Consider the following 13,429-nt stretch of genomic DNA (forward strand, 5'->3'; position numbering starts at 1 on the left):
TAGTGAAAAGTATATTTAAAGCCGGCATTAGAAAAATGTGTGTTGTGTGTTGGAGGTGGTCAAGTTTTGGGTTGGGTGAGATGGGTACTATGCTGGGTATTTAGTTAGATGGCAGGTTTGGGTATTGGGGTTCGTTAAATTGCATCGAGGTTATGTGAGTTGTGATGGGTGAGCTGGGTGCTGGATGCTGAGCTGGGTGTTGTGCTGGGCGAGCAGGTGCTAGTTGAGTTGGGTGCTCTGGTTGGGTGAGATGGGTATTGGTCTCAATGAAGCTGATGCTTTAATACTGCAACAATAATCCAATCATTATTAATTGTCCACTTTACTGTTATTTTTGTTTCTTCTACTCACAGCTCTTGTCAGCAAGGAAATTTTTGAAGCGCTGATAATAATTGTGGATCGGCTACATAATAGTGAGGAGATGAAGAAAGACTCGTTGGGCCGAAGCCATTATCTAGCTTCGTATGTTCACTACGTGTTCAGTATGCCAGGTAGTGGCACAGTTATCAGCAAACTCTTCCATTAAATAGTCAGTGGGCAGGACCCTTTCCAGAGTAAATAAATATTTGTTAACAACATGGAGAATTAAAGTGAATCAGTTTTGCTGAATGGTTGTAGTCCTGGAATAAGAGGCTAAAAGTACTTCCTAAGGTCACTCAGGTTATTTAATATCTTCAAAACGTTTAACAATGAAATAAGCATTTTTATATTAAACTCACTAAATCAGAGAGGCTTTCGGAGAAAATATGTTCCACAGGAGGGAATCTGTTCTTTTGCAGGAAGTGTGTCCTGTCATCTCTCCTGCACTTTTCAACCTTGCTTTGTCCTTGATTTGTCACAAGGAACATTGGAACAGAAGTAGGCCACTCAGCTCCTTGAGCCTATTCTGACATTCAATTAGATCATGGCTCACGTTAACTCCAGTTAACCACCTTGGTTCTGCACCAATAGCCTTGCCTAAAACAAATCTATCAATCTCGATTTTGAAGTTTTCTGTGGGAGAGAATTCCAGAATCCCGCTACTCATCGGAAAAGTGTTTCCTGACTCATTAAAGTGGCAATCCCTTTATTGATTATTCCAAGCTGGCACAGTGCTGCCCAGTCAGGATAGGAATGATTGTTTTCTTTTGGTTGCTTAAGTTCACTAAGGCATCGGGATGTGAAGCTGAGTTACTGGTGAAATTTAACTCTTGCAGGAAGCGACAGAGTGACCACTTTGAAACGAAGGCTTTGCTGTCACTATTCACTGAGCACAGCCTCAATCCAATCCATGTTGGTCACTGTCTTCCTATAATTTGTTTTCAGTTCTCCATGAGACCAGAGCCACAGAGTTTGAGAAATATGCTACACTCAAGCCAGATGCTGTCGCTGCATTACATAGGATACGACTGCGCAGCACCAGTGACCCTGCGATCCAATCATCAAAATCCGCAGAGCCAAAAGACGGAGGAGGCAGTCCAAAACAATTGAAGGTCATAATTTAGCAGATGGATTTTAAAAGTATCAAAACATTAAATACAATTTTACTTTTAAATAACATTTTTATTCCTTGTTTAGATGAATTATTTAGATGGCTTAAGCTGTTTGAGTAGCCTCAGAAACTGAGATCTCTCTCGAGACAAAAAATGTGTTATGGTTATTTGACACCTTTAATGTATTCAAACATTCCCAAGGCAGTTTGTTGCAGCACTGTGTTGCAATCAATGAATAAATTCTGTTTCTTTGGTTGCCCTGGAGAGGTTGGTGAATTTCTGCCAGTACTGACTGGCTGTGCTTGGGTCTCTACAGGTAACACTTGATTGTCATGGCCACCCCTTCCACTAGCCTACTTTTACTGGAGTCATAAAGTGTGACCTTTCCAGATTATGGACAGTAACACTTCAACAGACACATGCGAATGTATGGGCTTGGTGCTCTAACATGCTCTAACAGAACACCAGCCTCTGATATGACATTAAGCTGCATTGTTACAGATGCAAAATGGTTGACTTGACACAATCAGTGACAATGAAGGGACTCTGAGGGATCTCCAAACAGTGAGTGTGATACTTAAATGACCTCTGATCTCATCAAATTCCTATGGTGGGGTGGGGTTTGGGGGGGGGTTGCTGAAGATTGTATTGAATGGTTAGAAAATTGGCTGAGACAGCAGCACAGATGTTGGGCAGGTACTCTAACCAACAGGATATGACTACTGGCATCCTACAAAGATTTGTGTTTAGGCCTCAACTCTTCAGTATTTATTAATAACTTCGATCACTGGATAGAAAGCCACAAATCCAAGGTTGCTGATGACATTAAGAAAGGTGGCATTGTAAACAGCATAGGTAGAAGCATAAAGTGACAAACAGTTATTAAAAAAATGAATGGGAAAAACTGTTGCAAATGGATTTCAATGTAGGCAAGTGTGAGGACATTCATTTTGGACATAAAAAGGATAGAACAGGGTACTTTCTAAACGGTGAGAAGGTAGAAACGTTAGTAGTTTAAAGAGACTTGGGGACCATGTACATGCATTGTTAAAATGTTATGAAAAGGCAGAGAAAATAATTTAAAAGGTTAATGGAATGCTGGCCTGTATATTTGGGAGACTAGAATACAAGGAATAGAATGTGTGCTTCAGCTATACAAAGTCCTGGTTAAACAACACCTAGAGGACTATGAGCAGTACTAAGGAAGGATATATTGTCCTCAGCAGGAGGGCAATATAGATTACTAGAATGACATCTGGACTCTAAGGGTTAAGCTAAGAAGAGAGATTTCACAAACTAGGGTTGTATACCCTGGAATTTAGAAGATTAAGGGGGTGATTTGATCAAAACTTTCAAAATATAAAGGCGAACTGAGAGGGTGGAAAGAGGGAAACTATTTGTGCTGGTTAGGAAATCCAGGACTAGGGGGCAGAGTCTAAAGATTAGAGCCAGGCCTTTCAATGGTGAAGTTAGGAAACACTTCTACACACAAATGGTGACAGAAGTTTGGGTAATGTTGTGTCAATTGTTAATTTTAAATCCAAGATTGATTGATTTCTGTTGACTAGAGGTATTAAGGGTCATGGGGCAATGGCAGGTACATGAAGTTAGGTCACAGATCAGCCATGATCTTTATGAGGGGTTAAATGGCTGCCTCCTGTTTCTATGATCATATATATTTTGGAGTCTTAGGTGGTGGGAAGTAACAGTGAGGGAATTGTCACCTGATGCTGTCACACAGCCATTCTTGTGGTCAGTTCTGCAGCATTGGAGATAGCCTTTGACTGAGTTCCTACCTCATAGTTTAAGTTGGTACATGGCTTTGGACTGATCTGCTTCCTCCACCTCACAGGGAGAAGCGCAGTATAAAATCTCCCTGAAAGACAGGTGCATCCTAACCAGCAGCAGCTCAGTATCTCGCTCCACTCACCAAGAAAGGATAGAGGGCAGAGGGGTGGGGCGGGGGGAGGACAAATGGATTTAACACTCAAATCAATTTTAAAAGACAGGGTTGCTAAGATTTTCATCAGCTCCAATCTTTCTAGGTTAAAGCTTGCTACATTCTACTAAAGAGGCTGTAAAAGAGGCTGTATCAACCCACTCTCATAGATTAAAGAGATGAGTAATTAGAACTAATGATAACGTTTAACACTCACTTTAATACAGCACCTTGCATGTCCAACACCGACTCGGACAGAAATCAGATCTAACAGGGATCTTCCATGAAACATAGAATATTTAACCATATGTTTGTCTCTCTCTGTTTTAATTTGCATCCCTTTCTCTCTCTCTACCCACTCCCCCACTTGTTGTCAATTCTGTACTACTTGATCTCTCTCTCTCTCTCACGCACACGTTCTCTGTCTGTTTCTCACTTCCCTCCCAACCAATTATTTCATTTTTGTTTTATTATTTTCAATGATTGACTTTCCTGCAGCTATTCCATGAAGAGTTGGCCTATTGCGTTGTGTTCACCAACGGACGAATGAGAGATCAAGTATACAGGCATTTGTGGTTCTTCCTTGAACTCTTGGTGAGTCATTATCTTATAATCTGACAGGACCATTTCACTTTTGTGTGAGGCTCATCCAAAATGCTTTAACTTATTTGAGAAGGTTAATTTGCAGCTGTTTCTGTTTATGTGTATCTGAGTGCGAGAAGTGATTCTTCAAGTCATGGACTTGTTACAACTCACTGGGGATAGTGCGCTGTAGTATCAAGCCCCACTGTTCCCTGGGCTGCTACAAATGTGAAAAAGTTTGATCAAACCAACAGATTGCCCCAATTCTACCTAATTGTTTAATTTAGGTTAACAGTTACGAGCGCCAGGTTTGTAAACTTAATAAGTAAATAACTGTTTATCGAACAAACTGTTGTTAACCAGTGGCAAAAGAAAGAAATATGAATTGCTAATTTCTAACACTATAATTTAAACTCTACCCCTTCTTAAATCCCTATACACACACGTACAAGGCACATAAAACACACAAAAACATGAATTTTAAGGGTGGAATAAAACCGTTCAATAGCACCAATTCTGGAGTATAGGATTTGATGGGTTGATTTTGATTGATGTCTTCCAAATTCCTTTCAGTTCTTGTTGATGACATGAGGTGGTCTTCCAGCACTTTCGGTATTTAGTTCACTCGTTGAGCACATGCCTTTCAAAGTCTCTAACAGTGATTTTCCCCTTTGCCTCTTGACACAGGTTTTTAGAGGGAGCAGGTTATAGAAATATGAGGAGAAACAAAACAGCTAGCTATTATTGTGGAATTACTGGAATCTTCAACACACAGGAGAAAGAGGTTTTAGGTCTTGTTCCTTTCAGGCTAGGAACTATTCTGCTCTTCTGTCACACAAAACCTAGTCATCTGGTCAGGAGCCAATTAAAATTCTGTTGCCAGGCAGCTCCCTTGGTCCAGGACTTCTTTCTGGCACCATCCTGTCTTTCACAGTGCACACTGTCCCAGGACTGCAACATTGTATATATCTCTGATCCTGTTCCAGTGGACATATCTTTCAACCTGCAGCCATTGTAATTCTAATCCACAGTCCCAACAGAAAATAAAAAAGATATGGGCCAGAATGCTTACCTTGATGGGCAGGTGGGCCCCACTGGCTTGGCGGCGGGCGGGCAGCCGACCTCCACTGTCGAAACAGGACCCGCCGCCATTTTGAGTGGGTGGGCCAATTAAGGCCCACCCAGCGGCCTGCTCGACAAGAAGCGCATAGCACTTCCTTTGCAGGGGTGGAGGGATTCCCCATCTGTCATAGTGAGCGCACTGCTCCTTGAGACTAAGTGCTGTCTCAAAGAGATTACTGACAGTGTAAAAAACATTAAAAATAGAAAAATAGAAAAATTATTAACATGTCCCCTTCATGTGACAATGTCACACGAGATGGGACATGTTAATAAAAAGGACATAAACTTTATTAAACTTTTTAAGAACGGACATGAAACCTCATCCCACCAGTGGATGAGGTTTCAGATATTATCTGGAGCCCGCTGGGGCTTCTGGCCTGCCCGCCAAACCTAAGGGTCTTTAATGATCTTAATTAGCCTGTCAATGACCTTAATTGACCATTGACAGGTCAGCAGGTAGACAGTTGATTTTGCTGTCCGCCCGTCTACCTCAATATTTAAATGGTCCGGGATGATGTTGGGGGTTCCTCTCGACGTTATCCAGCGTCATTTTCCCTACGGCAAGCAGGCACCTCCCTCAAATCGCTGACGGGAAAATTCTGGCCACGCTCTTTACAACAGTCCAACAGACGTAAAAAAAAGTATGTTCCTTACGACTTATAAAATTATAGTCATACAGCAGCAAAGGACGCCATTTGGCTCATCATTCCTGTACCAGGTCTTTGAAAGCACTATCCAATTAGCCCCACTCCCATGCTTTTTTCCTATAACGCTGCAATTTTTTAAGCATATATCCAATTCTGTTAAGTGACTTTTGAATCTACTTCCGCCACTCTTTCAGGCATTGCATTCCAGATCATCATAACTCACTGAGTGAAAGTAATTCCCCTTGTTTCGTCCCTTGGCTTTTTTTAAAATCCAATGTTAAATCTGGCTCCTGTGGCGAGTGACCTCCTGCCAGTGGACACAGTCTCTCCTTATCTACCCTCTCAAAATCCTTCAGAATTTTGAGTACCTCTATTAAATCTCTCCCTCCTCTCAGCTCTTAGGAATGTAATAACCCTTAGGTCATTCCATGGTATCCATTTAGCATCCGTGCAGATGTTCAAGGATATCAGTGACATTTCATGGTTATCAGTGATGCTGGCTGGGATCTTCCGAGCAGCAGAATGATCATCGGTTTGCAGTTGTGATCAAAAATTCTCCTGACTTGATGCTGCAACATATTTCTACCGGGACCTTCTGAGCCTGGCTTTCCCAGAAATGTGCAGCACACCATCTGTTGGGGAATTCTGTCAATGCGGAGTAGAGTTGGGCAAAGACAGGACACACTCCTTTTTACAGCACCAGCTGCCGTATGATACATTTAAAGATTCAGTTTGAATGTCAGTGATTGAATGTAAATGGATAAACGAGTGGATGGGTGAATCAGTGAATGGATAAGTGGGTGAGGTAGGCAAGTGGGTACATGGAATGATAAAACAGTTATGATGCAGAAACATATTTCTAACTAACATGCAAGTGATTTTTACCCTGGCACTAACCGCTGCTTTTGTGTAAATATATTCTTGTCCCTAGACACCAAGGTTGAGAAAGCCTGAGCGTAAGGCCTGATAGTAATGGATGGGGTTCAATGTAGGGAAGTGTTATAACGAACTGGAATATTTTGTTAATGGGGCAGACATAGGAACTGGGGAAGGAGAGAGTGATTTGGAGAGCCAGGTCCAGAAATCACTAAAAGCTGGGTCACAGGTAATCAAAAAGGTGAACATAAAGTTGAACTTTATTTCTAAGAGGTTGGCCACAAAATTAAGGACGTGATACTTGATTTGAACTGAGACTTGGTCAGACCGTACTTGGGCCTTGGTCAAACTGTACCTGGAGTATTACATTTAGATTTAGAAACACAGAAATATAGAATTTAATGGAATTACCTCATTAGCATTCTTAAATTCTGTTTTCCATCTGGCCAGATTAACAGCATGGCCAGCTACTAGGTGGTAAAGAGAGTGATAGAACAGTGCAGCTGGGGAGTGCTTGGGATGGACCCTATTAATCGAACTAGACCAGGAAATGGGCTTGGAGTGTGACAGTGAGGATGGAGGGAGAGAATGGAGAGAGAGTGAGAAAGATAGAGAGAATGGAAGTGGGGGAGAATGTGGAAGGCAGGGATTGCAGAGAGACAGGGATTGTAGCGAAGGAGGGTTTGCAGGGAGGGGTGGATCACAGGGATGGAGAGATCCTTTAGTTCTCAGACTTTCCAAATCCTCGAAATCTGCAGTAATTAAATCAAATGGCTCTCAACATCTGAGGAACAGGGCCTCACTTAGGTATCATAATGACGGTCCTGCCTCTCCATTACAGGTTACTCTGAAACCCACCGTGGTTAAAATGGAAACTGGCTGATTGATGTCGGGTCAAAAATGGGTAATGAAATTTGGAATGCTCTCCCTCAAACTACTTGCATTCCTGGGTTAATTGAAATTGTTGGATTTTTGCTGTATGCCACTTGAAAGTTCCCCTCTAAGCCATTCACCATCCAACCTGACTAGGAAATATATCATGGTTCCTTCATTGTCACTGGGTCAAAATCCTGGAACTCCCTCCCTAACAGCACTGTGGGTGTACCTCCACCACAGGGACTGCAGCAGTTCAGAAAGGCAGCTCACCACCACCACCTCAAGGGCAATTAGGACCGGGCAATAAATGCTGGCCTAGCCAGCGAAGCCCACATCCTGTAAATGGATAATAAAAAAAGTCAGACCAGCACAGGCAGAAAAGGGAGATCTCTGTCCTTAACTCTGGATTTTTCCACCTTAAAGGGGATTAGGGTCGTGCTGTCAGCAGAGAGATCTGCATGGTGAATTCAAATACTATTTGCCAACAAGTATTGACATCAGTTTGCCTCTTTATTGTCATGGAACTTGGATTCTGTCATCTGATTGTAAGCTGCAGTTTATTAACATCTGGCACTGCAGAAGCTGTCTTCAGTGAGAAGCAGCAGCATTTTTCCCAGTCATAACAGATGTGTGACACATGTTTACTTCAGAGAAACTACAGTGTATGTCTATCAGCATTTGTGAAAAAAGCAATGTTTTGTTATGCATCGCAAAAAGTTAGTATGCAAATACAGCAAGTAATTAGGAAGCCAAATGAATGTTGGCCTTTATAGCAAGAGGGATGAAGTATAAGAGTAGGGATTGGTGAGATTACATCTCTAGTTGTGTGTGCACATTTTGTCTCCTTATTTAAGAAGGGATATCTTTGAATTGGAAACAGTTCAGAGAAGGTTCACTGGGCTGATTCCTGGGATGAGGGGTTTGTTTTATGAGGAGAGGTTGGGCAGGTTGAGTCCATACCCAATGGAGTTTAGGAGAATGTGAGGTGATCTTATTGAAACATATAAGATTCTGAGGTGACTTGACAGGGTAGATGCTGGGACGGTATGTTTCCCCTTGTCGGGGAAGCTAGGGTGCAGTTTAAAAGTAAGGGGTCCCCCGTTTAAGATGGAGATGTGGGGGAATTTCTTCTCTGAGGGATGTTAGTCTTTAGAATTCTCTTCCCCAGAGAGCAGTGGAGGCTGTTGAATGCTGAGTTTTGATTGACAAGGGAGTCTAGGATTATGAACGTGTTGGGGGGCAGGCAGGAAAGTAGAGTTAAGGTCTCAATCAGATCAGCCATCTTATTGAATGTCAAAGCAGGCTTGATGTGCCAAATGGCCTACTCTGCTCCTATTTCTTATGATCGTATGTGTCGGGGAGTGGCCAGCACTCAAATCATTAAACTGCCTTTTCTTTCTGGAGCTAAAGGCCCTGCGTGTATTTTGAACATTTTGTGGTTTTAATACTGCATTGTAGTGGTAATTCAGTCTCCTTCCCTTTCAGATTAAAAGCATGAGCCAGTACCTCTCTGACACGGACCACTGGAATTCTCCTCCCAACCTGCGGTTCTCAGAAAGTTTCTCCAGCATCATCCGTACAATAGTCAACACTGGTACAGAGTTTGTGAAACATCAGGTAGGTGGGTTGCTGGTACACTGGGTCCTGATCTCTGCAGCTTACAATGGGCCACAAACAGGCATGCAACACAATATGTTCAGGTTTCATCTCAGTGAGGAAGCAGCCACTTCAATATACCCCTGCCCCTGCATGTTACACTACACCCCCATACACCAGAGTTACCTGGCTGAATTCAGGAAGTGATTCAACACTGATCATCTCATCCAGTTACTCCATCGTTCCTGCACTCCCCTAGATTTTTATTGGTCAATTTGTGGGGATTTTTTTTTATTATCCTTTGTTGGGAGCTTGTGGATATGGACGTGCCCATGATCTGAGTGGCTGGCTAGGTCATTAAGAGTTACCCACTGTGGATCTGGAGTTGCACATAGGACGGCAGATTTCCTTCAAGGGCAATCTGATGATGATGATGATGGCTTCAAGGTCACCATTACTGAGACTAGCTTTCAATTCCATTAGCTGCCATGGTGATATTTGAACATGTCTCCAGATCATTAGCCTGGGCCTCTGGGTTACTAGTCCGGTGACATTACTGCTACACCACCATCTCCCCATCATGTTGCAACAGTTTGAATGCAGCTCATTCTCAGTAATGCGCATGCAGAATTATGAAGCTCCAGGAGTATTAAATATACCTGTACTTACCAAAACAGGATGTTGTGGGTCCTCAGAAGGGCTGGCGACAATGGATGAGGAATACAATTTGCACTTCCCTCACCGAGGATAAGAAGCAACTCCAACAGGAACACTGTGTATCTTACTCAGCAATAAATAGCTCCATATCAAGTATTGAGGCATCCTACTAAGGGAGGACATAAGGATAGTGAAAGATTTAAATGTGGCAAAGTTGGCTGTTGTCAAAATTAGAAACATTGTTCACTTTTAGCATATTGATCAGTTTGAAAAGTTGACAAACTGGTACTGATGTAACATGGGCATTTTACAGAGGATTAGTTTTTTTGGTTGTTTTACTGTGATACGTAAGTCTGTGCGTGATGTGATTACTCTGACCCCACTGCTTCCCTTCAGGTTATTGGTGATGGTGGTTTGCATTTACTGGATGTTGCTCTTGTGATTTATTTATTGGATTTTGCAGGTATAAACTGCATTCTCTATAGTACAGAGCCTAGTGTAAAGGAGGATAGTGTTTGCTATGAAATGATTAGTGTCGCAGCTGGGCTTGTGTTAGATTGGTGAGGGAAGGAGGTGGCTTATCACTGTCTTCGAGAATGTGACTGCATGTTTTAAGACACCTGCTGTGACTTTGTATTTCTTCAGGATGCTGAGATCACAGAAATGACAAACCTGAGCCTGGGGTTCTTCCTGAATGACCTGCTCTCCCTCATGGACCGAGGCTTTGTTCTTCGTCTGATTTGTCATCACCACAAAAAGGTATCAGTGCGGAGCAGGTTCTTTCACCTAAGCCATCGTCTAACACAAGAAATATCTCCAGAATCAGCAGTGCCACAAGAATGAAGGGCTCAATATGAGCTGGCCCAAGGTTAAGGAGACTTTGACTATGAACAAAATAGTGAGAGTGTAGCTGATGTTTAATGCCCCTGTGAAGCGATAATTTATATTGATTAACATTTGTAACTGAAAACAGAATGTGAGCTTTCTGTTTTCAGTTACAAATGTTAACCGATATACATAAGTGCTTCACAGGGTTGCACCCAGAAGTACACAACTTTGCACCCAACACAGATGCAGTCAGGCCACATACCAGTTCTGAGAGTCTCACGCTTTGTTTGTCACATGCTCACTTACCAATCAAATGAGCAGTCGACTTTGTGAAGCAAATAATCAGAACTGTCAGTATTTGAAAGTACTTTAAGTTCAGCTATCCCTTGTCATTAATACTAATTCCCAAGTTTGGGTAACTTCAAATCGGGTTTAGACACTCAAGCTCAAGAGTATGCCCATCAATCATGGGATTGGAGTTAAAGGTAAATTACCTGAATTATACCTGGGTGAACTGGAAAGGAAGCCAGCTGAGAACTTGGCTTCATTGTTTGTCCAAACCTGACTTAGGAATGATGGAATTCAGACCAGGGTGGCTAACTTGTGAAATAAGGAACACTTCAACTAGGGCATGTGGGTTGGGGGTGGAGTGTCTTTTGATCGTAACTCTGCCTGGTGGCCGGCTGCCACCATGCACATGATCACAAAAAGGCAAAGGCCGGAGGAGACATCCAGGCTTAGTGCCCCACAGGCTGTCCTAGAAATAAGGGACAAAAGGCACCCCTTAATGGACGTGAGACAAGCAGCCAAAATAAAAGGCAATCCCTTAAAATACAGGACAGTTGGTCACCCTGATTTGGATGTCCACGTCCTCCTCCCCCATTCACAAGGACCAAGCTCACCTGTCTCAGTGCTGACTCCTGCCCCACTGTGATGTGGAGCCAGTTAGTTCAGGGGCTGATGGCTGACCCACTGTATGTGTGGTGTTTGTGATCTCTATGGTGAGTGATGAATCTTTATACGTTATGGAATTATGTAACAAAATTCAAAATGTGCTAACTGGGCGATATTTTGTGTGAGAAATATGATCAGAATCTGCCACTGTTTCTGTTTTATTTGGCTTGGGAACCATTCCTTAATTCCTCCTTCTGACTTTTTATTTGTTTATGGGATATGAGCATTCTGGCAAGACCAGCATCTGTTGCCCATCCCTAATTACCCTTGACAGGGTTTTGAGAAGACCATGCTAACCTTTTAAAATCCTTATATCTTGACGGCCACTAGAATATTCCCAATAAGATTTTGCCCTCAATAAATTAGTAGATGGATTAGCCTGGGGTGACATCATCTTGGGGCCTGTTTAGGTCACCAGGTTAGGTTTCCACACTATGCCTGACCCCTGCTTACCCAGATTTGTTTGTGTCACTTCCAAATTGCACGTCTACACTGAGGCCTTTGTTCTTAGCTTTTAGACAAAGCTGTGGCCCAACCCCATCTCCACGACAGACGCATTGACTTCTTGAGAACCGTGTGCAGCCACGAGCACTTTGTGACTCTGAACCTCCCACTCACATCAAACTTCAAGACACAGGAAGACAACAGACACGTGAAGGTAAAGCTACAACAACCTGAATTCCCTGCTATTCTCTACATCCGAATCTTATTACAAACTGCACCCTCTCTGAGCCCAGAAAAGCTGCATACTCTCCGATCCCAGTATTAGCTGCATACTCTCCGATCCCAGTATTAGCTGCACATTCTTGGACCCCTGTGTAAGCTGCACCCTCTCGACCCAGTATAACCTGCATCATCTCAGACCCCTGTATAACCTCCCCTCCTCTCGGACCTCTGTATAACCACCTCCCCCACCCCCACCGGACCCTGGTATATTCTTGTAAATTCCCTGCCCAAAGCCAGATTCAACACAATTTGCAAAGTGGGTAGGGCAAGGAGGTAGGTCCCAAATCTGCCCAAATCGGGATGGGGGTTGAACCTATTTTCTTGGAACAAAATCTGATCCACACCAATTGTCCAGCCAATGGAGCAAACCAGCTGCCCAAGGCATGAGCCAAAACCTCCAGTCCAATGACAATATGACTGCACCACCATCTGCCTCTTCGACCCCAGTATAAGCTGCACTCCTCTGACCCCAGCATAATATGCACACTCTTGGATCCCAGTATAACCTGCACCTTCCCGGGCCCCTGTATAACCTGCCCCCTCCCAGACCCCTGTATAAGCTACATCCTGCCCTGACTTCAGCTTAATCTGCCCTGTTCCTTCCAGTTCACCTCCCTCTCCATCCTCATGTTTCACTGAGACTGTTTTTATTGGTACTATGGGTATATCCTAGATCATCAGTCTTCACGCAGGTGACTGGAGAGCCAGCTGTTCCAGAGCCTGACCTGGGCCCAAACACACGCTAAATATAAAGCCAGGAGGACTTTTCTTTAATTCCTCCCTAAAGATTCTGGCTGCTATGTAATTGTACACTGGTGGGTAGCCCCAATGTATGAAGAGCCTGTGGTGGTTGGACTCAAGGTGTGGCGATCTTATACTGTTTTAATACTATCAGTGAAACTTTCTGTCTCACAATTACACCCAGACTGAACATGCGCTCCTGTTAAAATGACAAAATGTACTTTCAACTGAAACAGGAACAATTTCTGTTTTTTTTTTTTGGAGGATGCCACTATTCCGGACTCTCCTGTGGAATTTTTCAGGCTTTCCAGGAAATTCCGCCAACAGCATTTCCTGGTCAGGCTGCTCCTAGAGGAAATAGCTGACGTCATGAAACCTGATTCAGGCAGGTGAGCGAAACAGGGACCAAGGCT

At 43.1% G+C, this 13,429-nt stretch overlaps 1 protein-coding gene across 7 annotated transcripts in view; it reads left to right on the forward strand.

The window, feature by feature from the left end:
- Positions 1 to 13,429, forward strand: part of LOC121286849 (dedicator of cytokinesis protein 7-like) — a 203,439-nt gene that overhangs the window by 113,657 nt on the left and 76,353 nt on the right. For all 7 annotated transcript variants that reach the window (XM_041203978.1, XM_041203980.1, XM_041203979.1 and 4 more), the window contains 7 exons: positions 354 to 491; positions 1,306 to 1,472; positions 3,910 to 4,005; positions 9,000 to 9,131; positions 10,413 to 10,526; positions 12,061 to 12,207; positions 13,281 to 13,405. In XM_041203978.1, the coding sequence (XP_041059912.1) occupies positions 354 to 491; positions 1,306 to 1,472; positions 3,910 to 4,005; positions 9,000 to 9,131; positions 10,413 to 10,526; positions 12,061 to 12,207; positions 13,281 to 13,405 (919 nt within the window). The remainder of the gene's footprint in view (positions 1 to 353; positions 492 to 1,305; positions 1,473 to 3,909; positions 4,006 to 8,999; positions 9,132 to 10,412; positions 10,527 to 12,060; positions 12,208 to 13,280; positions 13,406 to 13,429) is intronic.

Source organism: Carcharodon carcharias, chromosome 14 (assembly GCF_017639515.1).
Source record: "Carcharodon carcharias isolate sCarCar2 chromosome 14, sCarCar2.pri, whole genome shotgun sequence".
NCBI lineage: Eukaryota > Metazoa > Chordata > Chondrichthyes > Lamniformes > Lamnidae > Carcharodon > Carcharodon carcharias.